Source organism: Gymnoscopelus microlampas, assembly GCF_963454915.1.
Source record: "Gymnoscopelus microlampas genome assembly, chromosome: 19".
Classification (NCBI taxonomy): domain Eukaryota; kingdom Metazoa; phylum Chordata; class Actinopteri; order Myctophiformes; family Myctophidae; genus Gymnoscopelus; species Gymnoscopelus microlampas.
In genome coordinates, this window is record NC_139956.1 from 9,591,448 (window position 1) to 9,609,722 (window position 18,275).

The 18,275-nt window shown below is 44.4% G+C and overlaps 1 protein-coding gene across 1 annotated transcript; it reads left to right on the forward strand.

The window, feature by feature from the left end:
• The first annotated feature begins 988 nt into the window (after window positions 1-988).
• Window positions 989-17,827, forward strand: polr2a (RNA polymerase II subunit A). The gene is made up of 29 exons (XM_084043366.1): window positions 989-1,340; window positions 2,296-2,428; window positions 2,846-2,982; window positions 3,111-3,287; window positions 3,464-3,745; window positions 3,902-4,063; window positions 4,282-4,502; window positions 4,774-4,906; window positions 5,018-5,142; window positions 5,256-5,466; window positions 5,698-5,907; window positions 6,147-6,315; window positions 6,947-7,041; window positions 7,196-7,399; window positions 7,652-7,874; window positions 8,029-8,212; window positions 8,674-8,845; window positions 8,944-9,049; window positions 9,714-9,919; window positions 10,118-10,381; window positions 10,755-10,962; window positions 11,077-11,177; window positions 11,463-11,567; window positions 11,798-11,980; window positions 12,304-12,507; window positions 12,704-12,890; window positions 13,022-13,135; window positions 13,224-13,373; window positions 13,903-17,827. The coding sequence occupies exons 1-29, from the start codon at window positions 1,254-1,256 to the stop codon at window positions 15,060-15,062; spliced, it is 5,913 nt and encodes a 1,970-aa protein (XP_083899492.1). The 5' UTR covers window positions 989-1,253; the 3' UTR covers window positions 15,063-17,827.
• Window positions 17,828-18,275: the final 448 nt, after the last annotated feature.

Here is an 18,275-nt window from a genome sequence, read left to right on the forward strand (position 1 = left end):
GTGTCAACGTCTTACCGCCAAAGCCCAAGGCGTTCAGACTGCTCCGAAAAACCGTGGCCTGCAATCAAACTTAACATTTGAACAAAGAAACGATAGTTAAATGCAATTTTTGTTAAATAAAATGAGGTCTAAGATACATTCACAGCCAGTCTATACAGATTAGACAACATTCTTTTCTAAAATGCACTTAATTCAACATTGTAGGCTTCCCCCGGACTTTCCAGATAACGGTGCGGGTAAATGCAGTCCTTTAACCAGGCATGGTTCGCACGCAAGTCCGAGGATTGAGGCAAAGTCCCGTAGATACAAAAATCTCGTCGTCAAAATACAGATACTTCGACGTGTACTGAAGACAGTTGTAAAAATAACCACTGTGAAAATAGTTTGAGTTGAAAATGTTTGGAAAATATATGTTTTTCCTATGGTTTCATCAAGCACATTGGTAGGCCTGAGCCCTGAGCTTCTTTTCTTAGAGCAGAGGCTGATCCAGAGCGAGACGAACGAGACAGCACAGATTTTTTTTATTTTAGCTCTGAGGGAAGAAATTCACATCGGACACGTTCGGCAACTCTCGGAAACAAGGCGGGTTTTCGCCTAAATTATTCATAGCATTCATATACCAGCAGCAATTGGTCCGCGTTTCCTCTGTTGCTACATATTAATGAGCCTAACGGCAAATTATGCGAAAGACGTACATATTCTACGCTTCATTAAGATAGTACCGCCTTCTTGCTCTAAATCTAGCCAATGAGACAACATTTCAACTAAAATTGATGCCCTCCTCCAGTTTTCATTCGTGGGGGATATAAACGTGCGCCCTCACTGGCTGTGCGTACAATCACATTCATTATTAATACGGCTATCTGCTAAAGCCAATGAGCTTGTTACTACATGGGTCGATGGCCCGCCTTCTGAGCGCTCTGGCCCTGCTTTTCCGAGTGGGCGACCCCGTGGTACGCGTTCGGTCTATATAAGCGGGCGTTGGGCATTTTCTCACTCAGAAGCGCTTGGAGAGCGCCACAGTGTAGACCATAAAAAGGGAAGGGGACAGCCGTTAGACAGAGCAGTTGGGGATAAAACGTAAATAATTCGGTTGTTAGGGGCAACAAACATCTAGGGTCTTGGGATATCGCCTTCGGAGACATTCCGGTCACCGTTGGCAGCCTGGCCAGAGCTCTGGTGGCAGTTTTAAGGCTGTTCCTTTCTCACAAAGCGGCGTGCCGAGGGAGGACGCGTCTCTTTGAATAGACAGGATGCATGGACCGCCCTCCGGCGACAGCGCATGCCCACTGCGCCTCATCAGGAGGGTACAATTCGGCATCATCAGCCCAGATGAGCTTGTAGGTTTTCTTTTGGGGAGCGGGCCTTTTCTGTGTATTCTGCAAACATTCACACATTAATATTAAATGCAATATATATGACTATTCTCATAGATACACTATTGATGGTAATTGACTACATGGGTCTGTTTTTTACCAAGACAATGCTTTGCAGTTAGCTTAGCTAGCACATGCTAAGCTAGTGGGAGCTTGGGCTAACTAGCAAGTGCATGTTGCAGGAAGTTTGGGAAAACTTTCAGTGAGCACAACAGTTACGAAACTGATCATCTAGGACGTCACACATGAAATAAACGCCCTGTTATATCGAAAAAGTTACATGTAAATTCACACACAACTAGTACTGGTTATTGTTTTAAGGACATGGTTTGTTAGATGTATGTTTTTACGTAGTTCACATAATGCCTTGCAAGTAGCAACAGTAGTCTCCGTTGATGAATCCAGTTTGCGTTAAATAAAAATACATACATTGAATCACGGTGTGTTTATCTCCAAAACGGTGGCACAAACTGAAAGTGAATCATTTAAATCCACGTACATGTCATTAGTTAGTATCCTGTGTACGTGTGACTCATGTAGGGAAATTGTTATATTATTTGAATGTTTATGTAATGAATTATTGACTACTAAAATGAAGACTAATTAACGTTACTTTGGGAGCTGCAAGGCGTTATGGTCTATGTAAAAATACTGTTTTTGTTTGAAGTTGTGCTTGCATCTATTGTGAAATAAATAAATTAAAATACATTTTAATATCAACAGTCAGTGTTTTGTTTTTTTAAACCGTGTATATTACTTGGTGAGCATCTCCATACTTGGCAAACTTTATAACTTTAGTTTTTTACGTCTTATCTAGTAGCACACATTCTTTTGTTGCATGATTTTCCTACATTTCCCATCTGAAGGGGTGATCATTTATCATAGTTTATGTCCACTTACATGGTAACTGTTTCCCCAGAAACGGATGTCTGTCACAGAAGGGGGAATCAAATACCCCGAAACCACAGAAGGAGGGCGTCCGAAACTTGGTGGCCTTATGGACCCAAGGCAAGGGGTTATCGAACGATCTGGAAGGTGTCAAACATGTGCAGGTACAGCATCATATTGGCATTTTATGAAGATATATAGCACTTGCCCTAGCCTTGACGACATTTCAGGCTTATGCAAAGGCTAAAATGAAATTTAGATGGCATGTTATGTAGACAGATGCCAGGTCATTTGTAGACCTGACTTCCTATAATGTGTGTGTGCATAGTTTCAATGTACAGAAATAATATTATACTTTTTAGACTGCTGATTGGTTCTTGGTTTACCCATGATCCTAGATTACTATTTCTATGGATTTGATGTATTACCTTGTGTTTTCCTTGTTTACTGTTAATCGCTCTGCATTAAGAGCGTCTCCTAAATTGTAAATTGTAAGATGTACCAGTCAGTGACAGTTCTACTTGGTGTCAATCCCATCAGTGTCCACATGCAGTTAACATGGCTTTTCTTCACTCTCTCAGGTAACATGACAGAATGTCCAGGCCATTTTGGACATATAGAGCTGGCAAAGCCAGTCTTCCATGTGGGCTTCATAACAAAGATCATGAAGGTTCTCCGATGTGTGTGCTTTTTTTGCTCCAAGCTGTTAGTGGATTCGGTCAGTACCGCCAACGTATAGTCTTGCATATGCTTAGATCCCACCAATGTTGCTCATGGGATTAACTGTTTTTTGAATCATGCTCATTACTTGGTATTAACTTTGTATTCTGTTGTCTTGTTGTCTAGAATAATCCAAAGATCAAAGACATCCTGTGCAAATCTAAAGGGCAGCCCAGAAAGCGCTTGACACATGTATACGAGTTGTGTAAAGGCAAAAATATCTGTGAAGGAGGAGAGGAGATGGACAACAAATTTGGAGTCGAGGAGCGGGAGGTAGACTCGGAAGACATTACTAAGGAGAAGGTACTTGGGCAAATCAGCTATGTCAACCATTTGTTAATGTACTGTAATCATTATATTTGTACATCAGACTTATGGAGAACAAGTTTCTCTTCAACATCTCCCTTCAGTTTCGATATCTTTCTAAAAACAACCCCCCCCCCCCCCCCCCCATCATCTTTTCTCTCCAACCCACTCAGGGTCATGGTGGCTGCGGGCGCTACCAGCCCCGTATCCGCCGCTCCGGCCTGGAGCTGTACGCCGAGTGGAAGCACGTCAATGAGGATTCTCAGGAGAAGAAGATCCTGTTGAGCCCTGAGCGTGTGCATGAAATCTTTAAGCGCATCTCGGACGAGGAGGACAATATTCTGGGCATGGACCCCAAGTTCGCCCGGCCGGAGTGGATGATTGTCACTGTTTTGCCAGTGCCTCCACTGGCCGTCAGGCCAGCTGTTGTCATGCAGGGCTCTGCCCGCAACCAGGTGAGCCTATATGGTCCATGATTACCTATTGTATTCGGTTTCCCTTTGTTCAACAGCCATTTCAATCTGTTGCTGAGTTGTACTGAATTTCCATATTGTTAATGTTATTATTCAATAGCATTAGCAGCAGTAATAAATAATGTGTTCTTTATGTAGGATGACTTGACCCACAAACTGGCTGATATAGTCAAGATTAACAACCAACTGAGAAGAAATGAGCAGAGTGGTGCTGCGGCTCACGTTATTGCTGAAGACGTCAAGCTCCTTCAGTTCCATGTAGCCACAATGATAGACAATGAGCTGCCAGGCCTGCCCAGGGTAACTATGCAATTCCTTACTGTCTGCTCTAGATAATTAATTGGTAACTGTGATTTATTGTGTGTTGACTGGATAGATTGCACCCCAGCCTCTGTTTTTGAATGGTCATCTAAATTGAAATAAAACATCAATTTTATCCTCCGATGCTTTCATAAAATTGTCAATTTGGTCACACATCTTTTGACATGCACTAACTTGGCATCTCTTCCATTTCTCAGGCAATGCAAAAGTCTGGCCGCCCACTCAAATCTCTCAAACAGCGTCTAAAGGGGAAGGAAGGGCGTGTTCGTGGTAACCTGATGGGGAAGCGTGTGGACTTCTCTGCTCGAACTGTCATCACCCCTGACCCCAATCTGCAAATTGACCAAGTGGGCGTCCCACGATCCATCGCAGCCAACATGACCTTCCCAGAAATAGTCACACCATTTAATATTGACAGGTACAATTATCAGCAACATCATGGGCTGCTTAACATACTTTTAAACAAACCAGTGGTGATGTGTGCTTTTACTTGCAAGTGAGCACATGTGTGGGCTTGCTTGTGAGTGAGTATTTGTGTATGGTTGAGTAGTATAGTTCATTGTTGAGTGTTTGAATTGTCTTCTGCTTATTTTTATTTCATGCTTTCTTGATGGCTTAATGTGCAGTATACTTAATGTGTAGTACATTGCGCGAAAAGCTTAACAAAAGCATTTTGATGGCCTTTCCAGGTTACAAGAGTTGGTACGGCGAGGCAACAGCCAGTACCCAGGAGCCAAATATATTATCCGTGATAATGGGGACAGAATTGACCTGCGATTCCACCCCAAACCAAGTGATCTTCATCTACAGATTGGCTACAAGGTAAGATTCTCTGGATAAAAATGTCCTAAAGAGCAAAGGAATACTGCCAGAAATGTATATAATTGAATGCCTTCATGCAATTTATTCTTGCATATCCTTTTCTCCTGTTAGGTGGAAAGACACATGTACGACGGTGACATTATCATCTTCAACCGACAGCCCACACTACATAAAATGTCCATGATGGGGCACAGAGTTCGGATCCTTCCGTGGTCCACCTTCCGACTTAATCTCAGGTGCCAAATAAATTCCCATTTGAATTACTACATGCCGCATACTTTACATTTACTAATTACTATAATACGGTGTGTAAAGGCCTGTTAAAATGAGTCTCTCGTATGATTTGCAGTGTGACCACCCCGTACAACGCTGACTTTGATGGCGACGAGATGAACCTCCATCTGCCCCAGTCCCTCGAGACCAAGGCAGAAATTCAGGAGTTGGCCATGGTACCACGTATGATCGTCACACCCCAGTCCAACAGGCCTGTCATGGGAATTGTGCAGGATACGCTCACAGCCGTGCGCAAATTCACCAAAAGAGACGTTTTCTTAGAGAGGGTAAGTTCGAGTTTACATGACAAACCAGTACAGTAGAGGTCAGTGGTGACACAGGGACTACATAAGGGACATGGAATTTATGTAATAATTTGGATAAAAGGGGAAAGAAATGGATGTTGAAGTGAAAAAGTATGGTTCTTGATAATTCAGTTTCCAACTGCATACTCGTACAACAATGCACAGACCAATCACTTAAGACAATTTCCGCTCACCATATTTCTCCCACCCCAGGGTGAGGTGATGAACCTGCTCATGTTCCTCTCCACGTGGGACGGGAAGGTGCCCCAGCCAGCCATTATCAAGCCCCGCCCCCTATGGACAGGCAAGCAGATATTCAGCCTCATCATTCCCGGGCACATCAATGTCATACGAACGCACAGCACCCATCCCGACGAGGAGGACAGTGGACCTTACAAACACATCTCCCCAGGAGACACCAAGGTACTACAGAACTCTGCACTACTTGATGTTCCCAGGCTTAAACTTGACATGGTGGTTTATAGACAAAATAATAATGTCACTTCACTGTTAGGTTGCCCTGTGGCGGAGCCAGTTAATGCGGTACCCTCATCTCCCCGCCTTAGTGCCCTTCTTTACTTTCCCTGTGTAATTAAAACAGAAATGGTGTATGCATAAAAAGATTGCCAAAGCTGTAATACTTTTGAACTCTTTTCATCCAGGTTATAGTGGAGAATGGTGAGCTGATCATGGGCATCTTGTGTAAGAAGTCTCTTGGAACATCAGCTGGCTCCCTGGTCCACATCTCCTACTTGGAGATGGGCCACGACATCACCAGACTCTTCTACTCCAACATTCAGACTGTGATTAACAACTGGCTGCTCATTGAGGGTAAGGAGCCGATAGCATTAATTAACAGTTGCTATCACTGGTTTACCATTGATTCAACTCGACAGTACTCATTTATCACAGCCTTGTGTTTGTGGGCCCACTAGCGGTGGGGCTCAGAGGATGGCTCAAAATGTTGCCATGCTTCAGCTGGCATGTGTCAGGCATACAACTATTGGCTAAACCCAATGTTTTGAATGAGAAATGGTTCATCTGTATGATTTGTGCAGATCCATTGAGAAAATGTATGGTTTGTGTGTGTGTGTGTGTGTGTGTGGGGGGGGGGGGGGTACTGTTCATAGCATGATCTACGGGCACAGTCAACAAAGTGTGCATATCATGTCAAAAGAATAATTGTCAGTGGAAATAAAGAGTTGTAGTACCATCAGTAGACTATAGGATGTCCCGTGTTTCCACAAAAATAGTAATGGACAACAAGCTCACTTTTCACTAAATTGTCACTTAAGAGCATCTTGACAGTGTTTGGGGATGGTCCTGAGGTAGATTGATTTGCAGTTTACGATGTACTTAAAGTAAAAGCTTTTGAAAATGTGGATATCCAAAGCTTGAAAGAAGTTATTGTCGATGGTCCCTGCATTTATGTTTATGGCTATGCTGTTGCACTTTCGTCTAGGTCACTCCATCGGTATTGGTGACTCTATTGCTGATGCAAAGACGTACCTTGACATCCAGAATACCATCAAGAAGGCTAAACAGGATGTGATAGAAGTAAGCACATGTTTATCAGTAATGCTCTTAAAATTACACATTCATTCTGTTGTGTTCATTTGTTGTTTTCAAAAACACATATTTTTTTAATGAAAACAGACTGAACTCTGTTCCTTGCAAATCTGCCTGACACTGTGTGCGCGTACTCCCCCAGGTCATCGAGAAGGCCCACAACAATGAGTTGGAGCCAACCCCGGGTAACACACTGAGGCAGACCTTTGAGAACCAGGTCAACCGTATCCTCAATGACGCCCGTGACAAGACAGGATCCTCTGCTCAGAAGTCCCTGTCAGAATACAACAACTTTAAGTCCATGGTGGTGGCCGGGTCCAAGGGATCCAAGATCAACATATCACAGGTGGGCTGCAGGCCTCAAGAGAAAGGGTTGGGGCTCAGGTTAAAAGCCTTGTAAAATATATTGTTACTTGGCTATACGTTTCTTAATATATTGATTCTATTTGATAGAATTATCGATTTTATATATATATATACATGCATACATGCATTCAATTTACACCACTCATCCCTTAGGGGAAATACATGGCATAACCTAACCATTATAATAAAGTAACCATGACTCACCATTACTTATCTCCATTGTGCTCTAAAGGTTATTGCAGTGGTGGGGCAGCAGAACGTTGAGGGTAAGCGAATCCCTTTTGGCTTCAAGCATCGCACGTTGCCCCACTTCATTAAGGATGATTATGGCCCTGAGAGTAGAGGCTTCGTAGAGAACTCCTACCTGGCCGGCCTGACGCCCACAGAGTTCTTTTTCCATGCCATGGGAGGCAGAGAGGGTCTTATCGACACAGCTGTCAAGACAGCTGAGACTGGTAAGTGTTTACAGATTACATCAGTATAGTGGGCACACAGTATAAATAAACCTACAAAATCATCAGTTATGAAGTTGGAAATGAGCAGATGTAGCAGGTGTATGGATAACACTGATTTCACCATGGGAACCTTTTTGCCTCCCTTCAATGTCAGGTTACATCCAGCGCCGTCTGATCAAATCCATGGAGTCGGTGATGGTGAAGTATGACGCCACGGTGCGTAACTCCATAAACCAGGTGGTCCAGCTGCGCTACGGTGAGGACGGCCTGGCCGGAGAAGCTGTGGAGTTCCAAAACATGGCCACGCTCAAACCCTCAAACAAGGCCTTCGAAAAGAAGTGAGGAACACCAAAATCGCTTTCCATCAGGCTTTTAAAAGATACACCAACATAAAAAGATTGTAGTACTTTATTACTGGACCATCCATAAAGTAAATGAATATAACATTCTATAATCTTAAATGTATTACTGGACCATACATGAAGCAAATAAATATAATCTAAAATGTTTGAAACTCAAACATTGCACACTTGCAAAATGTGTTCACTTTTGTGGCAGGGAGGGGGAGGCCGCTTTCTTTTTCCTGTCTTTTTTTGTATTGGTTGTTGCTGCCCATGTAACTGCAGTGTAAATGTTTTGGCATGGTTGGCTGTTTTTATTAAAGGATTATTCCTCTGTATTGGGCTACCACATCCAGCTCACCCTGGAATTTTCATGATCTTGTTAACTGCAGTTGACTGTAAGTGAACTCTAGCTCAGTGGCTTAACTGTGTCTTATCCCCCTGTGTAATCTTTCTAGGTTTAAGTTTGACTACACCAATGACAGGGCACTGCGGCGCACCCTGCAGGAGGATGTGGTGAAAGATGTGATCACAAACGCTCATGTACAGGGCTCCTTAGAGAAGGAATTTGATAAGATGAAGGAAGACAGAGAAATCCTCAGGGCCATCTTCCCCACTGGTGATAGCAAGGTGTGTGTGGGGTCACTTGCACCCACATTTTATTCATAAATGCAAATACGCATGCCAATCAGTCTTAACAGTGATGCAATGCTTTTCCCGTACTCTAGGTGGTGCTGCCATGTAACCTGGCCAGAATGATCTGGAATGCCCAGAAGATCTTCAGAATTAACATTCGCACCCCCACAGATCTCAATCCTTTTCGAGTGGTCGAAGGTATGCCTCAAACTGCACCCTAAATAGCTTGAAAGAACAATTAGATAGCAGTCACAATTACCTTAACCTGATTCACAAAACCATAGGGCTAATGATATGATGGGATTCACTGACTGACTATAGGGATTACTACTGGGTGGTGATACCCTGGCCTCAAGCACTGCTTATATGGCTATATAAAGCCTGTTGGTCTATCTATACCCTGTCTGGTTGAGAGTTGCAAGGATCACACGTAAACATCACAGCATTGTGGACCAAGTGTACTCACATACTGTTAATAGAGTTGTGAATTAAACTCGACAGACCTTTTGTTGTCATGTGGTTGACTGTAATGGCATAATAAATTACCACATTAATTAGAATAAAATGTACCTTAAAAGTCAAGGTTCCATTGCAAGCCATGGTGTATTATTTTCTTAGGTCCTTAAAATGCCAACTTTGAGGATACTTAACATGAATGCTATTCTATTATGAGGACATTAAAACCTGACATGACGCATCCCAATGAGCTCGCTCTACATGCATAAAAAGTATGTATTTGTGTTGAGATTTGAGTATGTTGTTGGCGGTTTTGTTGATCATAGATTGCACTAGGTGAAAAACGTTAATTTCACCGACGTGCACAACGTAATGTTGAATAATGCATTTCCTTCTGACCCATTAGGTGTTCAGGAGCTGAGTAAGAAGCTGGTGATTGTGAACGGTGAAGACCCACTGAGCAAACAGGCACAGCAGAACGCCACACTGCTCTTCAACATCCACCTGCGCTCCACCCTCTGCTCCAGACGCATGACGGAGGAGTTCCGCCTCTCCACAGAAGCTTTCGACTGGCTCCTAGGAGAGATTGAAACCAAGTTCAACCAATCCATTGTAAGTGTGGCATACCTGTACGCTGCAGTATGCAAGTGTGCAGTGTTGGTATACAAATGTACAGTGGCCTATGGGGCAAAATTACTAAACTTTAAGTCATAAATGACTTATCGCTTAAGTTGTAGCTTGCATCCAAGATAAATCAACTGCAGCCAGTAAGTTTCTCCCATTCACTCCTTATTAATCTCCCTGCTCTAGACCCACCCAGGTGAGATGGTGGGGGCCCTGGCTGCCCAGTCGCTGGGAGAGCCCGCCACCCAGATGACGCTCAACACCTTCCATTACGCCGGTGTGTCGGCCAAGAACGTCACACTGGGAGTGCCGCGTCTCAAGGAGCTGATCAACATCTCCAAGAGGCCCAAGACACCCTCGCTGACGGTCTTCCTCTTGGGCCAGGCGGCACGTGATGCAGAGAGGGCCAAGGACATCTTGTGTCGACTGGAGCACACCACCTTGCGCAAGGTTAGGATGGGGGTAGAGGGGACTACTAGAGTACAAGGAATGAAACTTATCCACAAGTTTCCTGGGGCATGGTGGGCATCACTTCCTGTTGATTTTATCCCTGATACCTGATCAAATCGACAGGTGATGCCCACCATGCCCTAGGAAACTTGTGGATAGGCTTTAAAACTATTGGAAATGTAAAACAATCTGTTGGAAAAGACAGAAGAGCTCCCCCTTGTGTCTATGTTGTAGAACTGTAGTCACACTTTCAGAATATCTACAATCCTTGACATCCCTACAACGTGAATGTACATTTTCCTCTTTTGACTGATCAGCCAACCTAAAGAATGTTTACATACAATGACAAAAAAAACTCCCTTTTCTGTTCTAGGTGACGGCCAATACTGCCATCTACTATGACCCCAACCCCCAGAGCACAGTGGTGACTGAGGACCAGGAGTGGGTGAACGTCTACTATGAAATGCCTGACTTCGATGTGACGCGCATCTCTCCCTGGCTGCTGCGTATCGAACTGGACCGCAAGCACATGACCGATCGCAAGCTCACCATGGAGCAGATCGCTGAGAAGATAAATGCCGGTGAGTGGCTCATATAGACCAGATTATTCAATACTTAGACATTGGGAATAACCCTCTCACACACACACACACACACAGTCCCCAGTAACATAAGCATCATGTTTCTCCCACCAGGTTTCGGTGATGACCTCAACTGTATCTTCAATGACGATAACGCAGAGAAGCTGGTTCTGCGAATCCGTATCATGAACAGTGACGAGAACAAGTTCCAGGAGGTGAGAGAGGGCAGCCGTGTTTTAAATCCTACTCGGTACAACACTAACCTCATTCCCGGTTTTATCTTTCTCACGAGGAGATAGAGCCTGGTAAATAACTATTGCCAAAGTGTCTAACCGGAAGGTTAGACGGGAGTTTACAGGTCTACATATTGTCCAGCCTACCAGGAAACGTCCTTTAGCCCTTTATTTACTGTACTTCCAGTTACACACTTAGAGCAGTAGTTTACAATAGGCTTTTTTGTTTTCTATATTTATGACTTTTGACCAATTTTCTTTGTCTAGGACGAGGAGGTGGTGGACAAGATGGATGATGATGTTTTCCTGAGATGCATTGAATCCAACATGTTGACAGACATGACACTACAGGGCATCGAGCAGATCAGCAAGGTACTGGACGGAAAAAGAAACATGGCCCCCAAAAAGTGAAAATAGTAGCTCTACAGGCTCACGTGTCGCGATGTGAGCTTGTAGATAGGCTATTTGCATTATTAAATGGGGCTTAAGTGGTTCATTCATAAATTTAAGTTTGAGTTCCGCCGAGACACCAAATTTCTATTTTGGGTCTCAAGTTAAAAGGCTTAGGAACTGCTGGTCAAACCCGTCTCCTTCTCCTTCAGGTGTACATGCACTTGCCCCAGACGGATAACAAGAAAAAGATTATCATTACGGAGGAAGGAGAGTTCAAAGCCCTGCAGGAGTGGATCCTTGAAACAGACGGAGTGGGCCTCATGAGGGTCCTCAGCGAGAAAGACGTGGACCCTGTCAGGACCACCTCCAACGACATTGTGGAGATCTTCACGGTACGCCATGAACACGAGTAGATGCCCTCACATGCATTTTGGTCTTAAATACTATTATTAGAGAGGCTTTCAGTGCTATGTCATATTGTGCTGCATTAAATATTAAATATTTGTGGTTTAAATGTCTAAATTAGAAATTGAGAATGTGATGAAATAATAACTATAATAATCATCTTTGACCTTTTTTGAAGGGTTTAGCCAAGTTTTCCTTGTTGAGGAAATGTGAGGTCATATTGAGGGGGTAAAAGGAGGGTAGAAATGTGGATTCTCTAATGAAGTCTTTCAAGAAAGAACAATTAAAGACCCTGCTCTCTACAATGCAGGTGCTGGGTATCGAGGCTGTGCGCAAGGCTCTGGAGCGTGAGTTGTACCATGTCATCTCATTCGACGGTTCCTACGTCAACTACCGTCACTTGTCCTTGCTTTGTGACACCATGACATGCAGAGGACATCTGATGGCCATCACACGTCACGGCATCAACCGGCAAGACACGGGGCCTCTCATGAAGTGCTCCTTTGAGGAGACGGTGAGAAGCGAGCCATCACGTATTATGCAAACATTAGCCGATACAGTATAACTCCATTAATAAATACAGGTTTTGTGATCGGTGATACAATTAGTTGGAACTGCTTGTGTAATCGGATACATGTTTCACCAAATAAAATCATTAATTCCATACTGATTATTGATATTCCCATCTCACATTTCCCTTGCCGTTCCAGGTGGACGTGCTGATGGAAGCGTCATCCCACGGAGAGAGTGACCCAATGAAGGGTGTGTCCGAGAACATCATGCTTGGTCAGCTGGCTCCAGCTGGGACAGGATGCTTCGACCTGTTGCTGGATGCCGAGAAGTGTAAATATGGCATGGAGATCCCCACAAACATGCCTGGCATCAGTGTGGCAGGACGTAAGTCGGGGGGGGGGGGGGGGGGGGGACTTTCTGCACATGTATTCTATTAAACTTGTTTTTTTTTTTACAATGTGAATGCAGAGGGTAGAGCATTGATATTGACTTTTCTGCATCCATCCTACTTGCAGCCACTGGAATGTTCTTTGGTTCAGCACCCAGCCCCATGAGCGGCATGTCCCCTGCCATGACCCCATGGAACAATGGAGCGACTCCAGCATACGGTGCATGGTCCCCTAGCATTGGTGAGTTACAAGCCTTGGATTCGCATTGCTCATCTTTTCTTTTTTTTCTTATGTCTGTGTATTGACTCTTCTGCTTTTTAACCTCCAGGAAGCGGCATGACTCCAGGAGCAGCAGGCTTTTCACCCAGCGCAGCGTCCGATGCGAGCGGCTTCTCTCCAGGCTACTCACCGGCATGGTCCCCGACCCCTGGGTCTCCTGGGTCACCTGGCCCAGCCAGCCCATACATCCCCTCTCCAGGTTAGACAGCGGAGTGTGAAAATGTGTCTTAAATGTTCCTACAGAAATATAATGCTAATCTTCAGTTACACAATGCAATGACAGAATTTAGAACTTAACTAAAGACAGCATACCATACAAATGTTACCGACAGGTGTATAGGATAATGGGAAAATCCAACAGTAAAAAGGCGTATGTGTGATCCAGCATACTGTCTGGAACTTGCTAAATATACTTTATTCAATAACATTTTCGGCCTTAGACCTTCATAAGGACAAACAAGAGAATTTAGAACTTGGTTGATAGTTGAACTATAGCTGAGTTAAAAAAAAAAAACTGAGGGCAACCGGGTGCTCCAAAAAGTCTAAAAAGCTATACTGAAGGTGCTTCTAAGATCAGCAGGAATGCAGGCTTAAAAAGTCGAGATCGGATCTCTCGAAAATGTGAAGTAAAAAATATAAAAAATGCCAGAATTCTTTTGACCAGTTAATGTCTTCATTAGGGTGAGAGTTTGTTTTGTTATAACATTTTCCTGTTTGTGTGACTTCAGGTGGAGCCATGTCCCCCAACTACTCGCCCACCTCCCCGGCATACGAGCCTCGTTCTCCTGGTGGCTACACTCCGCAGAGCCCAGGTTACTCCCCGACATCGCCTTCCTACTCGCCGACCTCCCCCTCTTACTCCCCCACCAGCCCCAACTACAGCCCCACGTCTCCCTCCTACTCTCCTACCTCGCCCAGTTACTCGCCCACCTCCCCCTCCTACTCTCCTACGTCCCCCTCCTATTCGCCCACGTCGCCATCTTACTCGCCTACATCCCCCTCGTACTCCCCCACCTCCCCATCCTACTCTCCCACCTCTCCCAGTTACAGTCCCACGTCACCAAGCTACAGCCCGACATCACCCAGCTACTCGCCCACCTCTCCCTCCTACTCTCCCACATCCCCCTCTTACTCGCCCACGTCACCGTCCTATTCTCCCACCTCCCCCTCATACTCCCCGACCTCCCCCTCCTACTCGCCTACTAGCCCGAGCTACAGTCCCACTTCGCCCAACTACACACCCACCTCCCCGAGTTACTCCCCTACCTCCCCCTCCTACTCTCCTACGTCTCCCTCCTACTCCCCCACCTCGCCCAACTACACCCCCACCAGCCCCAACTACTCTCCCACCTCTCCATCTTACTCTCCGACCTCTCCATCCTACTCCCCCTCCAGCCCACGTTACACCCCCCAGTCACCCACCTATACGCCGAGCTCCCCCTCCTACAGCCCCAGCTCGCCCTCCTACTCCCCCACCTCTCCCAAATACACCCCCACCTCCCCCTCCTACAGTCCAAGCTCCCCGGAGTATACCCCAACCTCGCCCAAGTACTCCCCCACTTCACCCAAGTATTCCCCGACATCACCCAAGTACTCGCCCACCTCTCCAACTTACTCCCCCACAACTCCAAAGTACAGTCCCACTTCACCCACTTACTCCCCTACGTCCCCTACCTACACCCCAACCAGCCCCAAATACTCTCCAACCTCGCCCACCTACTCCCCCACCTCACCCAAGTACTCGCCCACTTCCCCCACATACTCGCCCACTAGTCCTAAAGGCTCCACTTACAGCCCCACCTCCCCCGGCTACAGCCCGACTTCACCTACATACAGCCTCACCAGCCCAGCTATCAGCCCCGACGACAGCGATGAGGAGAACAACTGAGCTGCTACGAAGACGGGGTGGCAGCAGCTGAGGAGAGGCCACCTACTGCCTCCCCAACCACCATGACCACCACCACCCGTTCACCTAAGGGGACAACTGAAGGATCGCACCCCCAACCCTGCTGGATGACGCTTTTAGTCACAGCTAAGCAAAGCCACAGGGGCTCCAATTGTGAATTTCTTTTTTTACTTCAGGGAATCCCCTTTTATTGGATACCTGTGACCCCAGGCCTGACCATCTTAGGGAGGGGGTTCCCCAAAAACACATTTACTATTTTATTTGATAGACTTGAACCAGGAGAAAAAGCCTGCCTTTTGAAATTAGCAATTGTTTTTAACTATCACACACGGGGTATTGAAGCAGAATTTAAAGTCTGTGAACTGAGAGGGAGATGTGGACACATTGGGGATGGGGTCCATTTTACCCTCCATTTCACTGCATCCAGTCGCTCTCTCTCTGAATTTCAATGTTGGCTGTATTGCCAAAAGCCTTTGAAACCCTATAAACGGATTGTATTTATCACCTAAAGCATAAGCTTAAAAAAGCAAACATGTAGGATGTTGCGCTATAGGGTTGCGCTGATCTTTATTTCATATTGCAGAGGCAAATCTTCATAAACTTTTTTTTCTCCTTTCGTATATGTGTAGTTGCTGCCAACTATTTGGGGTGTTTGTGTGAGGAAGAATGACTGAGGTTGTCTCTGCAATTCAAAGTTGATATTTAAATTAATTCAATAGTTCAATGATGTGGCCCCTGGGCAAGTCTAGCATAGGGCTGTTCTGTAGTGGAAGAGGGGGCTCAAGTCAGATTGACATACATCTAAGATGGAGAGAGAGAGAAACTGGAATGCAGGGGAAAAAAACATATTTAATTCCCCTTCTGATGTTCCCGGCCACCTCCACAGCATCCTGCCAACACATCCACATGTATCACCACCTTCCCCTCTTGTCCCTCAATGCCCTAAAGAGACAAACCTAAACGATGTCATTAAACATCCACCAGCATCCCTTTGTCCTCAACCATGTGGAGTCGACGAAAGCAAAAAACAAAACATTTTTCTTCAGAAAGTATCCTTGGACACTCCTGGGAAGTTAAATATTTATATAAAAAATCTTAATGATATCATGATGAGAGTTCTGTGCTTGATTTTAATTATTTTTCCTAGGAGGAAGTCGGCATAGAAGGTTGAGGGATTCTAGTTTGGCATTGCTGCTTTTGTCACTGTTTGCTTGAGTAGCACATGTTTAAACATTTTAAACCAGCTTTAGGTTGACTCATGGGTCCCTCCCATTCTAAAGTAATTCTATGCCCATTTCTGATGTGTTTTCACCTCATTTGGACTCGCTCAATTTATTCAATTTATTTAAGTAAAAGTTAACTATTCTGTGTGAATAAGAATAGAGTAAAAAATAAGACTTACTTATTGCTTTTCTTTATTTGCTTCTGGTGATGTAAAACAGTTTGCAGCATCCTGTTTTCAGACATTGTGGATGAAGGGGCTGTGGACGGAGGGGAGTAGAGAGCATCATCTCAGAATCCACTATCCTTTTCCCTAATAGTCAAAGTTCTGCTTCCATGGCTCTCTTAATTAAAGCAAGATGAGTTATAGTTTATTCAGCAGTTGTACAAAATGTTGCATGCTGTCATTCTTGAGGCTTCATTCTGTAATGGTATTACCACATTGTGGCGTCTCTTCAGTTCAGGTAGAAGCGCTCACTCAAGTGTTTGTTTGTTTTTTGGACACAGGAAGGCGGCTTGCCTTCTCTGGAAGCCAATTCACACGTCCCTAAAGAGTAACAGTATCAGTTCAGTCACACTTGGTTAGTTATGTCTGAGACTGTCCAATGAAAGAGCACTTTTTGCCTCTATTATGTTCTCTACCCACTACATTAGTGTAATTAGTTTTGGATCTGACAGACTGTTTTCAAAGTGCTTTCACGTTAGAACTAAGTCTGTTTGATGAATTTAGGGAGCAGCGATGAGTCCATGTGCCTGACTGACAATGGAACATACTTTTTCTTCCCCATGTTCTGTATGGTCAGTAACGCAGGAAATACAAATTGACTTGATTCCCGATTAACGACTAGTTGGGTCTCCTCCCTCTCCCCTCTTCATCCACAATGGATCCTGGTCGTTTCTGAAATGTTTGTCTTTTTTTCTACCAGTGTATGTACCTATGATTGAGGTAAGCTTGGAGCGGGGAAGGAGAGGGAACACTGGATCCGACTGGGAGTCTGCAGGAAGTGAAATTTTGACCCCAGAATGGACCACATCCATAAAAGCTTTGTTTACTGTCTGAAAACTTCAACCAATCAACCTAACTTTATGACAAAATTATCAGGGATTGAAATGATTGTGCATCTTTGGCCTTTTAAATTCACACAGGTTTGGCTTGGTCATTGCATGTTTGCAAGCATTGTGGTGGACCCCCAGGCTAGTAGCTCTGGTCATTTTGCCCACCACCGTAACATCCGGTCCTATTGTCTTAATTGTGCCGTCCATTCAGTTCAGGTTGTCGGGACTCCCAGTTGTATCAATGTGAGTGAAAGTGAGTGTGTGCGTTTTTGAGACTGGGTTGAGTGTATGTCAAAGGCGACACAGGGTTTCCTCAAAGTTGGAGAAGAGACAAGTCAAGTTGTCTTGGGAAAGGAAGGTTTAAATTAAAGAAATTGCCACTGTATAGAAATCAATCCAATATCTCATTCTCTGTATCTTTGTTTTGTTTGTTTTTTGACTTGATGAAAAAGAATAAAAGTTTTACTATATATTGTCTGTGTTTGTACTTTATTTGAGTCGCCGAGGTTAAACGAGTACATCAAGCTGGAATGTGTTCAGTTTGACGACTGGTGCACATTAAAGGCAGTGGTGTAAAGTAACTCAAGTACTGTACTAGAGTACAATTTTGAGGTACTTTTACTGGAGTATTTCCAATTTCCAACACTTCTACACCTGATCTCAGAAGCAAATATTGTACTTTTACTCCACTACTATTTGAAAACTTTAGTTACTAGTTAACTTTGCAGATATGAATGATAAAAATAATAATAGCTTGAATTTATATAGCGCCTTTCATAAACCCAAGGACGCTTAAATGATTACATTATAAAACGCATAACCACTTTAGCCCTATTTTATACATTGGCTATTTTCAAATAGCCTATCTACAAGCTCACATCGCACGTGAGGTGGTGCTTGTAGATCTGCTATTTTCAA

Coding starts and splice junctions, on each gene's coding strand:
- polr2a (XM_084043366.1), top strand. CDS start 1,254: ATGCATGGACCGCCCTCCGGCGACAGCGCATGCCCACTGCGCCTCATC. Junction 2,983..3,110: donor CCAAGCTGTTAGTGGATTCG/GTCAGTACCGCC, acceptor CTTGTTGTCTAG/AATAATCCAAAGATCAAAGA. Junction 6,316..6,946: donor CAACTGGCTGCTCATTGAGG/GTAAGGAGCCGA, acceptor ACTTTCGTCTAG/GTCACTCCATCGGTATTGGT.